The following is a 21,040-nucleotide window of genomic DNA, read 5'->3' on the forward strand; positions in this document are numbered from 1 at the left end:
GCCTGCCCATTGCCACTTCAGCTTCGCGACTCAATGAACTATATCAGTGACTTTAGTTCTTCTGCGGATCTCCTCATTCTTGATTCGATCACGAAGAGAAACCCCAAGCATAGCTCGCTCCATCGCCCGCTTAGTGACTTTGAGCCTTTTTATGAGCCACAGTTAGCGCAGTCATCTTATATATCATAATATACTATAACATATATAATCATCATATATACTCTATTTAAATAATTAAAATTTAATTTGATTGTATTCAGGATACGTCGTCGTTGCGGCGAGGGCTGCTCCAGCGGCGCTTGCGAAGCGGCCACAGCGGAGGCGGGGCGCGCGCCCTCGCGCAACGTGCCCCCGTCTCTGCCCACCAGGAGCTCGCTGCCCTCTCACGCCTCGCACGCTGCTTCACTCGGTAACATACCCTCTGAGAACAACTCTAGATCATCATTATCAACCCATATTCGACTTAATGCTGAAATCGAGCCTCCTCTCAGAATGAAAGGGGTTAGGCCAATAGTCCACCACGCCGGCCCAATGCGGATTGGCAGACTTCACACACGCAGAGAATTAAGAAAATTCTCAGGTATGCAGGTTTCCTCACGATGTTTTTCTTTCGCCGTTTGTCGAGACCCGTGATATTTAATTTCTTAAAATGCACACAACTGAAAAGTGCATGCCTGAACCGGATCGAAGACCCTCCGGAATCGGAGGCAAAGGTCATATCCACTGGGCTTTTACGGCTCTAGCTCAATATATCCTCTCAAAAACATTTGATATTCTCTGATAAATGCACTTGATATCCTCTGATAACTGCGGTCCATATCCTCTGATAACTGCATCCTATATCCTCTGATAACTGCGCTCTATATTCTCTGATATTTGCGCGTTATATCCTCTGATAACTGCACCTCTGATAACTGCACCCCATATCCTCTGATAACTGCACCCCATATCCTCTGATAACTGCACCTCATATCCTCTGGTAACTGCACCCTTTATCCTGTGCTCTATATCCTCTGATAAATACACTCGATATCCTGCGATTACATTCAATATCTTCCTATAACTGCACTCAATCTTCTAATAACTAAGCTCTATATCCTCTATAAGTTCAATATCTCATAGATTTCTTATTCCATGTAAATATCAGGCGGAACCCGCGGCAGCCTGTCGAGCGCGGGCAAGCCGACGTCGTCCACTCTGGCGTCTCTGGCGGGACTGCTGAGGGAGCACTCGCACGAGCGGGCGCAGGAGGAGCCGGGTGAGAGACTAGTGTTACACGTGTTACATTGCACTTGAGACCTTAACACCTATGTCTTAGATCGTGTTTCTAGAATGCGTATATTGTCTTCTGCGAATATCTTTGTTACTTATTCGAAATAGATACTTATCTATGTATATACTAATATTATATAAAAGCAAAGTTTGTGGGTAAAAGGGGTAATCTCTGGATTTACTAAACCGATTTTGAAATTGCACGAGAAAGCCACGTTATTTGCTATATTTTATCACAGGTTATATTTTAGCCATGTCTTCTGTTATTTTCGCGGGAACAGAAACCATGAGAGTGATAACGCGGGGCGTTCGCTAGTGTATATTATATTATTCCAGTGTACATCACGTACCAAGACGTCGCGGAGGCACAACGACGCACCGAGGAGGCGCGACTGTCGCGTCGCGATCGCAACGCGCGTGCACGCTCGCAGGTATGCGTGTTGGAACTACTTCTACTTGTCTAATATATACTAATATTATAAAGGACTAATGTTTGTGTGTTCTTTTGATCTTCTGAACCCAATTTGAAAGAAATTCTATAACTAATAGAAACCCACTTGTTTTTTTGAATGTCATAGTATTCTATATTTTATCTCCATATTCTCACGGAAACTGGAACTATGCGGATGAAACCGCGGGGTGTCTGCTAGTATGTTCTGACGGCCTCCGTGGCGCGGTGGTTTTACAAGACGGAGGTTCTGGGTTCGATCTCCGGCTAAGCCGATTGAGGTTTCTTAATTGGTCCAGGTCTGGTGGGAGGCTTCAGTTGTGGCACCCTAACGTCAAAGACGTACCGCCAAACGATTTAGCGTTCCGGTAATCCGAAATTGGTGTAGATTGTCATCCTACGCCCACAAATTAAACAGATAGAGCACACGGAAAATTACGGTGTCGTAGCCGCTCCAGATACAAAATTCAAAAACGAATACATTTTCGAGTCAGTACGACACGAAGCGTCGCATCAGTAACATTCAATATTATTCAAGAAAAATAGTGTCTTATGTTTTTAAATATTTTAAAACCGTTCACAAAAACTAAATAAATTAGATGGAGTATTTTTTATTGGCAATTATTGATATATTAATTTTACGTAATGTTAAAACGTGGTGTTAAATTTTAAAATACAAATTATAAAAAAGTTTATATTGTTTGCATGTTTGTAACAATGTATTGTAAAGTAAGTTATTCTGTATCCACGCCTAATAAGTTAGTTACATCATCATGTGAAATTGTAAGGGCTAACTTGTAAAGAATAAAAACGAAACAGTCGTGTAGTTTACAGCACACTTGTTTTTTTTTTATTACAATAATTATTATAGTAACGCGTTGTTTTATTGTCCAGATGAGCAACAGGAGTCGTCTGCGGCGCGACGCTCGTCTGCCGGCGTCGTTCCGGCTACTGGCCGTGTCGGACACGCTGCGCCCGCCCGAGCACGCCGACATGCGGCACACTGACGACGGACAGGTTATAGTCTAGGAGCCGTATTACAAACGACCTTCACCCATCTGTTTGATGGATGAAAAGTGTTTTATATCGAACTAGCTGACCCGGTTTGACTTGTGTGCACTTCTTTCCTATCCCTGCCTTTACCTATACCCTTCCCCTCAGACCAATTATTGTATAGGACCTGCCTCGCTAGACGTTACTTTTCTGTCAAACTATATGAACGATCTAATGCGATTATAAAAACTGTCTCTATAGTACCGATGTTAAATAGTTGTAATCGTGTTCGTCGGTTAAAGAGCTCCGTAAAAATACCTTTTTGTGTAATTGAATTGTGTAAAAAACGGGCAAAAACTTCTAGTTTAGTATAAGATATATACCAAATCTAAGCTCGTTTTCTTCAGAAAATCACAGACAATTTTGTTCGTGACTATGAGTACGATACAGGTCCTTCTATAATTGGTCTGAGCCCTTCCCTTATGCTTACCCCCTCCTACCCTACCCCTAGGGAAGGTTAAGGGTAGGAAGGGGTAAGCATATCCTATCCTACTCCTGCCCTATCCCTACCCTAAAAAAAACTTTAGTTTTCTTTGTTTGTAAAATGTAAACGAATACAACGAATCAAAAATTTTGAAAATTGGTCCTGCAGATCTCGACTTAATGTAAAAAATGTTGTGAGTAGTTTGCCTGAAAAACTAATTGCCAAACTAACATTATTAATAATATTCAATAATACCCAGGAAATTTTCTAATCGCAATATATTTTTGACGTACTTAATTTGATATAAAAGACTTTTCACAAATTAAACAAATGGGTGAAGGTAATAATTTTTGTAAACACGTTAGATCATGATCATATGCTTTTGACAGAAGGGTAACGTCTAGCAAGGCAGGTTCTATGGTAATTCGTCTGAGCAACACACCAATGGGGCATCTCATTTACACGGCTGACGGCTAAATGTCAATGTCATATAGGATTCGTATATAATCTGACATAGACATAATAAAAGCGTTGGTTCTGTACATTATATGCAACGTTTCTTCGCCGCCATCCGCATCCAGTTTCGAGCACAAGGCTTTAAACAAATACTCGTAATTGTGAAAATATTTAGGAAAAACGATATGACCCTTTTGTAGTAAAAGACCATTACGTGATATCCAACTGTTTATTTAATCCCTTGTTTTCTGACAATTCCATCTGCCAGATGTCATGTAAAATACAAATTAATAAAAAAAAACTTAGTATAGAAACTTATTCTATGACATCTTTCCCTTAAAGAAAAATAAGAAAAATATTTAAATTAACATGAACACTATTTTTTCTTAAAATATAAAGCTAACTGCTCACAAGCCCTATTAGCAGCCGGCCTGCGTTTCGCTTTCTCCGACGACTCACTATCAGTTTCTTGGTCAACCCCAAGCTCCTCTCTGGGATACTCTTCAGCATCAGCGAATACATTTAAATGATAAGCACTATCATCACTGATATGGACAACTTTCCTAATCTGGTATTGTCATTTTAAAGGTTATTTTTTTATTTATTAGGGTTCCGCAGGTGGATGGGAATGCGGTTGGCGAGAACAGCCACGTCGCGCAGCTAGTGCTAAGGTATGTAATAGGGTAGTTAACTCGTATCAAATTTAATATAAACAGTATTAATTTCATATAGTAAGGATTAAGGGTCCGAAATATATCGATATTAATTAGTAAAAGTTAAGGATTTGTTATAAATCTTAACTTGAAAATCATGCATTTTTAAAATTTCCAAACGTCAAAAACGCTGTCGTCCATTTTGTAACGTCGCAATGTTACCTGACTTCTTCTGCAAACTTCAAATTAATTGTTCTAACTAATAACTACTATTTTTGTCAAACGCTCCGTTTGTTATAGTGACGTCATGAAACAGATAAAATATAGACCATCACGGCCGACAGTCGTTTTGGCTCGTAGTGTCTAAAACATATTTTAAAACTAAAACTTTCATAAAATCAATCACGTCTCAAAAACATATGATTTTTTTTTCAATCTGGTAGTAAACAATAATGAATAATAAGACCATTTCAAAAATGTGTCAACTAGCCTATTGCAAGTGAAGCAGCAGATCATGTAAATTAAATATTTTAATAACATTGTTGGCAACCCTGCTCTCACCATTGTTTTCCAGTTTTTTTTTTCATGTCATGTCATGTCAGGTGTCGGGCACGCGCGCGTCGCGCTCGTCGCGCGGCTCGGGCTCGGGCTCGTCGCTGGAGGAGGCGGGCGCCAGCGGGCTGGACGTGTCGCTGCCGGACTGCAAGATCATTGCCAACAGGAGCGCCAGGCAACCCAGCGCCGCCAGGTAACTTATGTCTCATACATTCTTATTGAAGTGAAACTTTACGCACGCTTGCGACACTACTTGTAAAGATGTAAATTTTAAATGCTGAAATTGTCATTTGAATCATTAAATCTATATATATAAAAATGATTTGCTGTTCGTTAGTCTTGCTCGAGAACGGCTGAACGGATTTATCGTATCTTGGCCTTCAAATGTTCGTGGAGGTATAGGGAAGGTTTAAAAGGTGAGAAAAATTAGAATAATTTCCGGGAAAACCATAAAAACAACCCTTTTCTATTTCCCATACAAACGTTTAAGAGTCAAGGGGTAGGGTCTGGTAGGGGTAGAGTAGTGTAGAGTAGGGATAGGGAAGAAGTGCACATAAGTCAAAACGAAGCTTGACCGGGTCCACTAGTACTTAATAAATAATTTGCATGCCTAATTGGCAAGATACATTTACCATCTACATCTACCGACCACCTGTATAAATAATGCATGTATCTGCAAAGAAATAAATTGATTGATTGGAGTAATCGAAATGACATATCGTTAAGTTCTAAAAGCGCCATCTGTAGTAACACTGCTAAACCACGACACAACACAACTAAACCCAGAATCGCAGTCCGCGCGGAGCCAACGGATTCAAATTCCAAACCCCTAGGCTGAAAAGCCTATACCACGGGAGGGGTTGGAAGAATACACCGGGGGAGCAAGATCCCCCGCGATACGCCCGGGCAAGGAGGCATTGCCTCAAAGCTCGTACCCCCGCCCCAAGTTACACGGGCCGGAGAAGACCCATCGTCTCAAACCCAGCGCAGGGCCGCAGGCGCAGGCACTTACGGCGACATAAGTGGCGACGAAAGCGACGACGCAAATAGAGATGATATCGCAGTCTACGCCTGGCCACCGGATTTGACTTTTTACAAAAACCCTCAACCTTTCGGGGTTGAGAAGCTTACCGGGGAAGCATGATCCCCCGCGACGTAAGAAGGCAAATCCATTTGATGGCCTCCGTGGCGCAGTGGCATGCGCGGTGGGTTTATAAGACGGAGGTCCTGGATTCGATCTCCGGCTGGACCGATTGAGGTTTTCTTAATTGGTCCAGGTCTGGCTGTTGGGAGGCTTCGACCGTGGCTAGTTACCACCTTACGGACAAAGAGGTACCGCCAAGCGATTTAGCGCTCCGGTACGATGTCGTGTAGAAACCGAAATGGGTGTGGATTTTCATCCTACTCCTAACAAGTTCGCCCGCTTCTATCTTAGATTGCATCATCACTTACCATCAGGTCAGATTGTAGTCAAGGGCTAACTTGTAGAGAATATAAAAAAAAAGCATCATCACTTATTATCTGGTGAGATTGCAGTCAAGGGCTAACTTGTAAAAGTGTAATCCAATACCGTCAAGTTTTAAAAGCACCATTTGCAGTAATACTGCTAATCTACGAGTAAACATACTTCGAATCCGTTATAAAGTGTGTAAATTGAGTTTACTTGAAAAAAAATAATTTAGAATTTTAGATTTCTGTTCTCTGAACTATTACTTTAGAAAAAACTCCTTTTCTCCACAGATTCTTCATAAACGAAGGTACATCAAAAGATCTCACCAAAGTCAGCAGAGACATTCGACACGAAAGGGAAAGTTACCGAGACCTCACAGGCAGGTACATAGAGAAACCTGAAGTTATTCCTCTAAAAGAAACCCACTATTCAGATATATCCAACAAGGAGTCCATATTGAAGAAAGAACAGAAGAAGGACCCTAAGCCTAAGGAAATAAAGACTAAAATCAAACGATCAGATTCAGGGAAAAGTGAATTAAAAGTGAATATCAGTGTTGGTAGCAAAGTGTTGATAGTTGAACCTCTGGGAGTGTATGACTGTATCAACTTGGGGAGGAGGATCGACGTGCTGTGGCCCTCCGAGTACCAGAGGGAGAGAGGTGGGAGGAACTATTGGGGGAGTTGGGTACCCATGGCAGGGATGGATGGTTTGGTGAGTTACTAAGATTTTCCACAAGTATTTATTTATTTATTGTTAAAAAGAAAAATCAACAGTGTTACCAAAAAAAATTAGTGTAAAATTTATTTTAGGAAATTTTGAATTTTTGGAAATTAGCTGTCGCCAATTGCAGATTTTCCATAGTTAATTTAACATAAAATTAAACAATAATCTGAAAATACATTCTATGTGTGTTTGTTTGTGTATGTGCGCGTGTGTGTGTGTAAGAGTAAATAAAGATTTGACATTGAAAATTTCTTGGATGAACGAAAAGCTCAATATTTCATAGTCCGTGCCAGGATTCGAACCCAGAACTTTGTGATTACTTTTTTATCAGTTTTGTTTCTTCCTTATTTTATGTCAAATGACAAGAGAAAATACATATAAAAAATTAAACCTGTCATTTAAATAAAAAATCAGTTAACAGTCCAAATTCACAACTCAATAATATCCCTATAACAGACTGCTTGCGATGTTCCCATTCTTCTAGGAATACGGGGCTAAAATATAACCTGTGTTAGCTGATAATGTAGCATTCCCTTGATGAAAGAATTTTTAAAATCGTACTAGTAGTTTCGGATCCTATTTGTAACAATAAAATGTTACAACAAAACAAATTTTAGTTTAGATGACAATCCGATATATATTTTTTCTTTTCAATTCCAGGTAGTACATAAATGGACACCGAGCCACCGAGACCCCAAACTACGGTCTCACGTCGACAAAAGCATCCTCTTGCTACAAATCGACGACAGGTTCGTGCCTATCGCTGAGAACTGCGTGCAAGACCTCGGTGACGAAGTGTAGAACTCGAGTTATAGGTCTCGTCAAATACGTCATCCAGTTATAGATCTCGTCGAATACGTCAACCAGTTATAGGTCTCGTCAAATACGTGATCCAGTTATAGGTCTCGTCATATACGTTATACAGTTATAGATCTCGTCAAATACGTCAACCAGTTATAGATCACGTCAAACACGTCAAACTAGTCTGATTGGTGACTTGTCTTGACTTGACTTGTTGCAAATCGACAATACCTAGGTCCAATACTTATATAATGTAGGTAAAGTTATTCAATCGCAGGGAAACTTTGGTTTTGGATGTTGTAAGGTGACAACAGACACATTCTGTATAAACTATAGGAACGACGGCACAGTAGAAAGGCAATGTTAAATTATTATTTATAGTGATACATGGCAGCATATGACATAAAAATCAAATCAAAAAGCTGTTGCTTAAAAATCATTTACAAGCAAATGATAATTTTATAATGTTTCTACATTGCTGACGTTCCATCTGTTACACAAACCAACCCGCTTATCCAATGCATGTATGTACACCTTACTTCTACAACCAAAGTAAAACTGTCATCATAAAATAGAAAATCCATATGATTTGCGCATCAAACTGATTTATAAATCACGTCAAACAGCTATTTATAAGTCACGTAAAATCACTATTTATGAGACGCGTCAAACAACTGTTTAGAAACCACGTCAAACTATCTATCCAAGTTTAGTAACTTGTGGTATCAGATCGCCGATAACTTTGATTTATCGTGAAAATCCACCCACAGAATATAGACAATGAAGTCTAGATACGAAACCAATGAGTTATAGACTGCGTCAACCTTGTTTGAACAGAATATATAGTTCTGTATTGTAAAAAGAAGACACTTGTTCTCATAGCATACAATTTCATTCAAAACAAACAATCAAATCGAGATTTAAATAATAATTTATATGTTGTGTCAGACATTGTTTCTGACGCAGCTTATAAATATTCTGCCAGATATATAGTTTACATATCTGTCTGTATATTATATATACTGTAGTCAAAAATTACTACAATTTGAGTAATTTTGAATCACGTCAAAAAAATAGACAACGAAATCTAGACTCAGAACCATTGATTTATAGAACACGTCAAACTTTATGCTGAGTTCTGAGTTAAGTCATTAGTCGCAGCGTTTTAACATGGAAATACTATGATGTATAAGCTAATACTGACTCATATGAGAAAAAAACAACTATATGGCACAAAACTACTCACATAAATGGCTATGATTAAGATTTAAATATAAATTCACCTAGTCACGGTTTAAAAAAAATAACACGGATTTGACAGAATATTGTAAAAATTCTAATTACTATGGAAAGTCTATTTGTCTATGTTTCATTCTGATATACACTAAATTAAAAATGAAAATTATTGTGATTATTCTACCAGAAATTTAAATAAATATTTGGTTTTTATTTAGTTTAACAAAGTTTTAACCCTCATTCGTTCGAGAGTTTTTTTAACGGACGTTAAAAAATCGTTCAAATACAACAAATATGCATTCCCACGACAGCGTTTTAAAGACATGGCACTTTTTTTTTTGACGACCTCCGTGGCGCAGTGGTATGCGCGGTGGATTTACAAGTCGGAGGTCCTGGGTTCGATCCCCGGCTGGCTCGATTGAGGTTTTCTTAATTGGTCCAGGACTGTCTGGAAGCTTCGGCCGTGGCTAGTTACCACCCTACTGGCAAAGACGTACCGTCAAGCGATTTAGTGTTTCGATGCCGTGTAGAAACCGAAAGGATTGTGGACTTTCATCCTCCTGACAAATTATCCCGCTTTCATCTTAGATTGCATCATCACTTACCATCAGGTGAGATTGTAGTCAAGGGCTAACTTGTAAAGAATAAAAATTGAGCTGTGTTGCATTTTAAATTTTGGGCGTTGAAAATAGACCTTCATTTAACTTCATACTATATTTGAACGCTTTTTTTAACGTCCGTTGTAAAAACTCTCGTGCGAATGATGGCTTTGTGTAAACAACAATGAGTCAAGATCAACAACTCTTTACGTATTTAATTATTAGGAAAAGCGGCCGACTCTTGGCCTATGTTGTGATTTCGAATAACAGGATATCGTTATTGAATCGACTAAAAATAATTTTAATCATGTAAAATGTTCTATAAAATTGTTAGAAATTTCCAAGTGTGTAAAAAAAGTGTTATCACATTAAAAGTTAAAATCTATTTACATTGTTGGACATTTCTAAACATATATACTAAACGTTCGTGTAGTTAATTCAAAAAATGTGTATATATATAAAAAATACGCTTGAAATGTATGTATGTATGTTGCATTGTAAATAAATGTACATAATGTATAAAAATGTATGCCGTAGCCTGTATAGTACATCTTGTGTTGTATGAAACGATTTGTGTAAAGTACGATTTTGTTTTGGGCAAAGTTCGCATATATATATATCTATTTATTTATTTATTTATTTATTTAATAAGGACAAACAACAGCTGTTACATTGTCACGTGTCAATAATTTACATTAATATACTAACTTATTGCACAGATTATTATAGGTTATCACAGCATTCACTATTAAAATTACTTATGTCAAAACTACAGTTGTCAGCAATGAATCAATGTTAAAATATACAATGCAAATTAATATCAAAAAATGTCGGACTACTATAATTAAAAGCTATTAAAATAAAAAATAAATCACGTAAAATTAAATAAATAAATAAAAAAAAACAAGAAAATTATATCTTAAAATCTATTAAACAATAAACATGTTTTAGGGATTGTATATGCAATGATCTATTACACACAATTCCAGTAACATAGATAAATGTTTAACGAAAAATAAGGACAAATATTTTATAATACTAGTTTTACGTTGGAATTTAAAAAAAAACAAATGTGAATAGCGGCAAACTTTCAAAAGTAAAACGAACTGTCACCCGCACCACCCTACATGAAACGAACTGTTGCAGAGCGTATCCGACCGATGATACACTGAACCAAATGAAAAATACTCATTCACAAAAAAGTCTTTCATTGGCAATTACGAACTTTGCCTGTAACAAAGTCTATTTTTTTATTTTTGTTACTTTTTTCACTAAATTTTAATTTTAAGTCGTAACTCTCTCCCAAAAAACAAATCTTAGTCCCTTTAGCACCAAAAATGTGGTTTGTATGTATGTATATTGGTACAAAATTAAGTTATGTAGTTAAATAAAGCGGTGTACACACTATTGCTTTTGAGTGTATTTAAAAATACTCGGACATTGTTTAATCTACCAATAACTTTTAATAGCGTATTTAAAGACTTCCTAGTCTTCTTTCTCTATGCACAATTTAAGAATAGAATAAAGGTTTTATTCACAACTTAGGCAAACCGATTAATCTTTTCTATGTTTACAACCATAACTTTGTTTTACATGTTAAAATTAAATCATTTTAAAAATATAAAACGACCACAAGGGTTTTTACTTCAGTTTTACATATATCAGCGTCAGAAGAAATAAACTAAAAAGTGAAAAAACAAATAAAAGCATATTTATTTACCAAGTCCAGAAACTGTTTGTTTTTGTGTATAATAGTTTCTTTATATTTCAGCACAGTGTGTACGTCGCTTTATATTTATATGTATAATACTATCGCTGTTATTTGTTGGGTATATATTTATTACATTAACTAACGTATTGTTCGAACGCGTACAGTATAGCTAACGCACAGTTCAGAAACAGACACCAATTAAAAAACAACAAGCCTTGTAAGGTTATCCTATAGAACTGGGAACTTCTAATGTCTAAATTTGTTTAGGCACGCCTTGCTGGACTAATATAGTCTAATACGAGTATGATATATCGCGCCAGGAGATAATGAGATAAATTTGACTTCACGCCCCATTGCTACGAACGAAAGTAATATTTATGTTACCTCTTTCGTTGCTATAGGACGAAAAAAAGATACGAGTATAAGTAACTCAAATTATCTTTTTATCACTTCGGGATACCACCTTATCGGCGAAAGACGTACTGCTATCAGAACCAAGTGGTATGATTGGTTGTTAATTTTTATGTATATACATATTGAACTCATCACGGTTTTTTAACTGAGGAAATAGAGTTATAGCGGGACTCATGTCTGACAAAATATTGAAACTAATGCATTTATTTATTTTAAAGCGGCACAAAAATAAACTAAAAACTTGGTGACTTAAATAGTGTGAAAAGCAAGTGACTATGCGACACTTTGGCTTCATCGTCTGGACTGCGCCCTTTGTTACTTTGTTAGGAAAGTCCGGTTGCACCACTCGCAGTATATCTGTCTACTACTGTAGTCGTAGATATAAGAAGGCTTCTAAATAAATGGCATACTGCATCAAGATGTTCTAAACGCCTTTGCTCGACCTCTGCTAATAACCTTTGAGTGACTATAGAATGTTGAACACTGCCTATTCTGAACTGTATGATTAGTACACTGCGCTAAGTACGTTGAGTTTTACGAATTTAAGGGGATTACAATAATTATTCCAGTTGATCGTTTAAAATTTAAATTATTATATTCTAAAAATTAAATCTAAATGTATAATTGTGTATTTCTTCTAAACGTTATCAATCTGGTGGTTTGGAATTTTTCTTTTATGAGACATTTTCGTTAGTAAATGAAGCGTTTATACTTGACCTAAAGCCTTGTTGTATGATGGGGGATTGATGAGGTGATTGTTGATGACCTTGCATGTTGTTGAGTATTTACATCAATTCTTATAAGAAGTCCGTATTGAAGGTGAACGACACATTGTATATGTATGAAAATGCAGTAAACTGCTTCATGGATGGCTTAGGTATTGACTTTTCGTCACGTATGTACGCTTGAGGTCACAAAAACAATTTTTAAAAAAGATCATGAAAAAATTAAAATTTAATGTCACAAAATGCTAAACAAATTATGAAATGTTATTTGTTAAAAAACAACAATAAAATATTTTTGAGCATAATCCGTTTTAAAACTGACATTTTTTCTTAATATTTTGTAAAAGAATTCATGTGGCCGATTTGTAAAACGTGTAACAGATTCTAAGTATCCCTTCACAAATACCAGACACATTTTTTTTAAATAACTTGCTTTACGGCTCTGGGTTCCAATAGCTTTGAGCTTAAACACCACAGTGAGAACAGTTCTCAGACAAAAACCGAATTACACATATTTAGACTGTCAATGTCATTCCCTGACTTTTCTTTAATACCTATGTATTCACTAGAAATTACATATTTTTTTCGCGAGTTGCCTTAATATATTTTAGACTGATTTTTTATAATCGCGAGCGCATCTAAGCCGTTGTTAATGCTAAATCGGTTGTACACGATACAGGCAACCGGTGACCATTATATAGTCTTATTTTATTATTATTATAGCCTTTTGAATTTATTCTGTATCAGACTAAAAGTCTGATTTTTTTGGACTTACAAATTAATTTAATACCATTTTTAAATTGGCACGTAAGTTACAGCGTGGTTTAAAGCTATGATTCAGAAAAATAATCCCATATATTATATCTTAAATAACTTGTTGCATAATAATAAAAAATGTACACTTAAATAAATTAAATTGGTTGTTTTATTTCAAAAGTATGGTCAGTTTTCTTGAAGTTTTATCAATTGGATATTAAACCAGAAACCTAAAATAAACAAATTGCGACTGTCGCGTTTTGATTGCGACAGTCGCGTTTCAAATGTGTCAAGGCGTTTCCGTGTGTTGTGTACAGCCGATTAACTGACTGTATGAATATAAACTAGACTATTGTTAACATATAGTACCTATTGCATTGGAACCATTTTGATAAGTTACAATAAAATCAATATAAATGTAAGTCGATTAAACGATTGTAAAGATTTAAATATGTTTTTTATGTAAATTATTTTAGCTGGCACCTCAACGTGATAGGTCTTTTCCCCTTAACTGCAATACTTACTAGATGCAAAAATGCATTGCATACCCCTAGAACTCGCTACAAGCCTTTATTGGAGAAGGAATTTTCCATTTAATACATTTTCTACATATAGTGCATACCCTAGATGAAAACTTTGTGCACGCCACTGGGTATCTCCTATAAAAAGGATGGCCTAGGCCTTTAAGGCTCGCTGAAATGGGCTAATAATACAAGTATAATACGAATGAGTTGAGTTGCCAGGTAAAAAAATATATAATGTACATAGAGATTAAAAATATAATAAAATAATCTTGCTCTCTCTCATGTCTATGCGACCAAAGACGACGAAGCGGACAAGGATTTTATACTATAGATATATCACGCGCGTCGAAAATGAAGCGGGAAAAAGTGACTAATTGTCTTAATTTCATTTAGCCGCATTGTAAACAAGGAAAGATTATTTAACTACAATATCGAGTTGTGCGTTCAAGAAGATTAATGTATACATAAATTTATAATATATATAAATATATTTATGTATACATAAATATATAATATGTATGAATATATTTATGTATACATAAATATATAATATAAGTCAACACAAAATTGTGCATGTGTGCGCTCAGTGCAGTAACTAAATTCGGATCACTTTTTGCGGTGTTTTTGTTGGCACGTAACATATCTAATAGTAGAAATTCTTTGGAAGCAGTTCATTATCCATTTGTAATGTCATCTTGTAACTTATTAAAGTGACTCAATTTGTCTCCTTTTGAATGATAAATGTTAAGTGTTCACTGTACTTATGAAGAACCGCGGGTTTTCACTTCCTTATATACGCCTTTTGCCTTTGATGTACAAGGATCCGAAACTGAACTAAAAATAACAAGACGACAGGACGATTCCCTACGGGTTACCTTTTTAAAATCCTTATATACATATTCATTATTGTAAAGAATATGTATGAGAATCCAGAGTTTGTATTAAGTGGTATGAATTTCCCTTTCTTTGGGACTTACCTTCGTCAAAATTCTATCTTTCGCCACTGGTGTATACGCTGTATAATATACTCTATTTTACTTTAAAATTTAGATTTAAAAAATCACGAACTAGATTGATCAAATGTTTTTGTAAAATTCAATTTGATTGGAGGTGATTTTGATTCAAGAATTTTTTATGGAAGTAATGAATGGTATATTACACATTATATTTAATATTTAGTTCAGATTCGGCGCCAAATGTATGTATATTTTTTCAATTGATCTTGAAATACGATCTATTATCCGCCCACTTTAACATGCGCGAGTAAACTAAAATGGGCGAATAATTGTGCCTCTGAGTATATTCTTGTTCATGTTCTACGTTTAAATGATTTTTAGAAAGAACATCGTTTCCTCTTAGATAGTAAATAATGACATCATGAAAAAAATGCCCCAATTTTAATATTAAGTTTTCCACAACTGAATGTAATTTTCTTAAATTGGTATTATTTAGACTAAATTAAGTTGGTCTATGGCCGGTCGTTATCTTGTTTTTTTCAAAATCACTGTCACTGATAATATATTCCGTTATCAACCCATAATCGGCTCACTACTGAGCTCTGAGTCTGAGTCTCCTCTCAGGGATAGGCCAATAGTCCACCACGCTGGCCCACTGCGGATCGGCAGACTTCACACACGCAGAAAAAGAAGAAAATTCTCTGGTATGCAGGTTTCCTCACGATGTTGTCCTTCACCGTTTGAGACACGTGATATTTATTTTTTCAAGATAATACTTATATATTCGTAGTTAATTTTAATTCACTACAGACTGATTTGAAAAATATTTTCACTAAAAGAAAGCTTCATTGTGAAGGAGTAAAATATCCCACGGAAATGGGAAAACCGCGAGGTTCTGCTAGGAAAGCATATACTTGTTTTTCTTTAAAAACTAAAATACTTTATCCATCATATACAAATTAAATTTTTGCCTTCGTCAGCAATTATTGAAAAATTCAAGATAAACAACCCAAACCCGACCGACTGATAATTTTCATACCTCTTTTTTTAATAATAATAATTGTTTATGGTATAAACTCTGATGGCCACTGTATAAAACAATTACAATCTAATACTTGAGAAAAAAATAGGATCTGTTTTCACAACGTACAATTGTAAAAAAATGCACAGCGTGCGGTAAAATGGTATAAGTATAGATTTAAGTGAAAATGTAATTCTTGTAACAATTTCGAAATGTAGAATTCTGAACTACGAATTTAATGTCAGTGTTACTTTGCATTTACATATAGGGCTTCCTTTGTCGCTTCATATTGTCAGAATCAGAGAATAGTAGGACTTTGAATACGAATGCATTTTACAAAGTTTGTATAGGTCGCGCCTAAGTTCTAGTCCGCCCTGAACACGAGGCGTGTGCTTGCACAGTTAACGAAAACATACGCCAGTCATATTGGATAGAAGCAGGCGTTACTTTACGGAAGTTCATTATGAATATATAATAATTTATTTATTTTGCTATCAGCCGCGAAAAGCCGAATTCTACAACGTGCAATTGCAAAACATATCCTGAGGATGCTCCGGTTTCGGGGTGAAACGTACGTAGAGAATATTTTGTCGGACCTGGGTGACGTTCTTGCATGGGTTCGTCGGCTTTTCGCGGGTGATAGCAAAATAAATTATTATATATATCCCAGTCAGATTATAAATAGCTGCTCCGGGGGAAAATTCTGTAACGATGTTTTGTATAACTTGCAAGTGCGAGTTTCGAATTGATGTCTATCTTTCTCTTTCTATAGTATCGTGTTAGACACAGAGAGATAGAGGTGAATTCGGAACTCGCACTTGCGAGTTATTCAAAACATCGTTACAGAATAGCCCTCCAGTTTCGTGTGTTGCAATATCTGAGCGGACTAGAAGTTTGGCGCGACTTACCTATGCTTGTACACAAAACCACTTGAGTCCTCGTATGCGCGATGCAGGCTGCTGAGCTCTGCTGAGCTCAACCGGAGCATCCTCAGGAGATGTTGACTCTACAACGTGCAATTGCAAAAATTTCGGTTTCGGGGTGAAACGTACGTAGAGAGTATTTTGTCGGACCTGGGTGACGTTGTCGCATGGGTTCGCCGAATTTTCGCGGATGATAGCAAAATAAATATATCATTATATAATCATGATGAACTTCCGCAAAGTAACGCCTGCTTCTATCCAATAGTGATTTTTCTTTTTTAACATGGCGGGGAGAAATAAACATGGCTTCTTTGAAGTTCAAATAATTACTAAATTTAAATACCGACAGTAGTAATATTTATTTATTGTATTTTATATACATAATGATTATAATTCATAAGATTAAAATGCTCTTATGAATTATAATATATGAGAAATAGTAACAATGTCCTTTTTATACATTTAGTATTTATTTTCATTAAAAAACGTAGGCAACTCTACCCACGACTCTCTTGCTTCCCCTTTGTCACCAGCACCCCTGTTTCGCGCAGACGAGGACTCGGCTAGGAGGTTTGATTATTTCAATAGGGTAGTTGACTCATATCAAATTTAATATAAACAATATTAATTTCGCATAGTACATGGAATAAGGGTCCGGAATATATTGATATTAATTATTAAAAGTTAAGGATTTCTTAAAAAACTTAATTTAAAAATCATGTATTTTTTAAATTTTCCAAACGTCAAAAACACTGTCGTCCATTTTGTGACGTCATAATGTTAATTGATGTACTAAACGTCAAACAAATTATTAACTACCTAATAGTTTTGTCAAACGCTGTTGTTACAGTGACGTCATGAAACAGTTGAAATATGACCATCATGGCCGACGCGCGTTTTAACTGGTATTTAAAAACTAAATTTTCATTATACTCGTCTCATAAAATATGATTTTTTTAAATTAAATTAATTTAGTAGAACGATAATGAAAACTATTTAAGACCATTTAAAAAAAGTGTCAACTACCCTATGCAACACTTGCATATGACACTTTCGGCTGTACACTAGATTGACATACGAAACTGCAGGTTCCATTGCACGATGGATATAAATAGCCACTCGATAATGCCACTCTAATATCAACCTAATCCGCCTTGTTCTAAAGTGGAATTTCAAATGGGCTGTTTGTAAAACAAATAAATAAGTAGTAAGAGATAAGACTTAAAAGTGAGTAACATTAAGCTCATTTTTCTTTGCATGCAAGAACATGCAATAGATTTGAACTTTCAGTAAGTAATCAACTTTAACTATTCATACATGACTAGTGCATATGTCACTGAATTGTCATTTTACTGACTGGGATTTATAAATAGTCGTACATACGATCAATCTTACTTGAGATTATTAATTCCAGTAAGTAAAATGACATTTCAGTGACAGATGCACATGTCATTTTATTGACTGGAATTAATGATCGTACTATAAAGTATAGGCTACACAAACGCGTCCAAGCTACGCCTGATAAATCACACTACATGTAAATAATTACTTACAAAATTCAATCTTGGACATTATTGTGATTGTTACATTTTATAAAAAGGTCTGTTTTTAGTCTTTTTTTTTTTAAATAATGTGTTAAAAGTATAAACAAATCATATGTTTAAATATAAAATTTATGTGTACAGCCGATTCAGTATGCATTACATTGAGAAACAGAATTCCTGTAGAACGTAGTTTGTAAAGGAAAGCACGATCCGTCCACAAAGATGTGTTTTCTCCCGACAGGTAGCCATATTTACATACGTTCAACGTATGTAAAATATATCTACGAGTAAACATCTAATCTATTTTAATGACGATTGTAAAAGTTGCTATTCGATGCTGAATTTTCTCGATTTGAAAATAAATAAACAATTGGAACAAGTAAGCTGCGCTCCGCCGGACATTTAGGCATATAACAGGAAAAAGAAGTGAAAAATAGCAACTTTTCCGATAACAAACTAAGGTAATATCATTATGCCCATAAAATCGTTCTTAAACTAAGCTAAGGTTACTAGTAAAGCGTCTAAGTTGCGTCCACGTTGGTGCGCTGCGTCAATCATAACGAATATGTTCTAGTTAGTGATTGGTCATACTCAGGATGGTTCTTGTTTGTGATTGGACGCAGCACACGTCACTGGGGACGCAAAATGGACGCTCCAGTGGGGCCTTCGCTTTAATGTAACTGCCTATGTACCTACGTAAAGTACGAATATAAGATTGCACAATTTATGTTAAAATTATTGTCATGTGGTGTAAAAGATTTAAATCCAAGATATGCTCTGACAACGTATTCATGTTTCTAAACCATTCTAAATTCACTCTTTAGTTGAGAGCATGTCTTAAGATTTTCATCGTGTCGCCAAAATTAAGTAAAGGAGAAATCAATAAATGTTCTTAAAATAAGTTAAACTGCTTTATGGTTTTTTATCACATACCTACCAATACATAACTTTATACTTTTCTAAGACTGTGGTGTTATATGTATTTCTTACCATCTTTGTAGGTACAAGTGCTGTTTCATTTCAATTTTAATACAACTAATAATTGTTACTATTTTATTTTATTAAATACAATGTGGCCATCATTAAATTTAAATAGATGCAAAATACATAATTCAAATTAATTTATTTTATTTAAAAATGCAGTTAAGTACATTTTATTTGCAATGATTTTTTTATGTTACAAGGTGTTAAAATATGATGTCACTTTTCGGCTTTATTGCAACAAAATGACAGAAAATATTTGAAATTGTTTAATTTAATAAAACAATTTATTAAAAATGTTATTTTTAATATAGATAAATCATTAGTCTTACGAAAGTATAAAGTTACGTATTTTATAATACAGATTTTGTCATGTCACTTTTTGTGTCGGGGTCAATGAACTCCAAACCCACATGGTACCAGTAACAAAGTATATGTTGTTTGTGTCGAGTGAAAACCGCCGGTAGAAATGTTAAATTATGTTAAAATACGATTAACAATATCGAGGTGTATCCAGAAATAAAGCGGTACATGGAATTTTGGATTTTTTTTCTCCTACTTCCACAAAATAAAACCCTTACCTACCTTGAATTTAAATCTCGCTAAAATTTTCTGACAATTTCAGTAAGCCAAAGTAATAAAAATTGATTTTTAAGTCTGTGATTATTTTTACCACCGCTAAAAGCGAAAAAAGTAAATAACTATTTATTCTTCCTATCATTTAATCTACCAAATGCAATCGGTCCCCATGACGCTTATGTAACTGCAAATTTAGCATTCCCTACTATGTGGTAGGAACATGGGCTGAAAAGCTTTCAGCCTTCATAAAATGACATAAGTCTGGTTATTACAGGCTCTTCTTTTATAGAGGACGTTAAGTGCATTTTATCCGAGGGGGACTACTTTGAAGGGGACAATATAAATTTTGATGAATAAATAAATATTTTTTCATAAAAATATAAATTCACCTTACTTTTTGAACAGGGTAGTATATTACACATATAAATAAAAAAAGCTTTTCTTGGGAAAATATTTATTGAAATAGGTAGTTCTGTAAATACAGATTTAGATTTAATTCTAAACAAGGTAGCATATAGATATATATATAGACTTTATACCTATTGTTTGGTCTATGTAGATCGCTCCACACATCGAGTCCGCTCTGAACCCGAGGCATATTATGTAAAGGAAAATACCTATAGCCCAGCCGGCACCGATCTCCTATCACACTAATATTATAAAGGCGACAGTTTGTGTGTATGTTAGTTCCTCTTTTACGCTGCGGCTACTGAAGCTATTTGGCTGAAATTTGGAATGGAAATAGATTTTACTCTGGATTAACACATAGGCTACTTTTTATCCCGGAAAAAACTATGGTTCCCGCGGGATTCGAGAAAAACTGAATTCCACGCGGACGAAGTCGCGGGCATCCGCTAGTTAAAATCAATGCCAGTCGGGTAAATTAATAATAGTTGCGTAGTTCGGCCTGTTGGAGTATCAGAACGGACTCGAAGTTTGACGTTAGTATAGTAGGTATACCAAGTATAACTAACCTAATAATTTTGTACAAGTTAACGAAACTTAATCTGTATAGCTTGGCAACTTCGTTCGCACGCTCCCGATGTTGCGCGCGGTCCGGGGGGCGTGTAGCGATGAATGAAAAACCCACGACTGGTGCATCACCTCACTTCCCTGCACGCACGATTTCACACCCGCGCAGTCTTTCCGCCCGTCGCCCGCATAACATGGGAGTGTTGTCAACGAACTTGCCAGACTATAGATACCTACTAAAATAAGATGGACGACAATTGG

At 35.7% G+C, this 21,040-nt stretch overlaps 1 protein-coding gene across 2 annotated transcripts in view; it reads left to right on the forward strand.

Moving 5' to 3' along the window:
- LOC112052582 (protein pecanex) overlaps window positions 1–19,765 on the forward strand; it is a 44,561-nt gene extending 24,796 nt beyond the window's left edge. For both annotated transcript variants that reach the window (XM_052886239.1, XM_052886240.1), the window contains exons 19-26: window positions 261–409; window positions 1,148–1,258; window positions 1,609–1,703; window positions 2,615–2,737; window positions 4,262–4,324; window positions 4,909–5,054; window positions 6,602–7,025; window positions 7,698–19,765. In XM_052886239.1, the coding sequence (XP_052742199.1) occupies window positions 261–409; window positions 1,148–1,258; window positions 1,609–1,703; window positions 2,615–2,737; window positions 4,262–4,324; window positions 4,909–5,054; window positions 6,602–7,025; window positions 7,698–7,838 (1,252 nt within the window). In that variant the 3' untranslated portion in view covers window positions 7,839–19,765. The remainder of the gene's footprint in view (window positions 1–260; window positions 410–1,147; window positions 1,259–1,608; window positions 1,704–2,614; window positions 2,738–4,261; window positions 4,325–4,908; window positions 5,055–6,601; window positions 7,026–7,697) is intronic.
- The last annotated feature ends 1,275 nt before the right edge of the window (window positions 19,766–21,040 follow it).

The sequence above is a fragment of the Bicyclus anynana genome, chromosome 16, assembly GCF_947172395.1.
Source record: "Bicyclus anynana chromosome 16, ilBicAnyn1.1, whole genome shotgun sequence".
Lineage (NCBI taxonomy): Eukaryota > Metazoa > Arthropoda > Insecta > Lepidoptera > Nymphalidae > Bicyclus > Bicyclus anynana.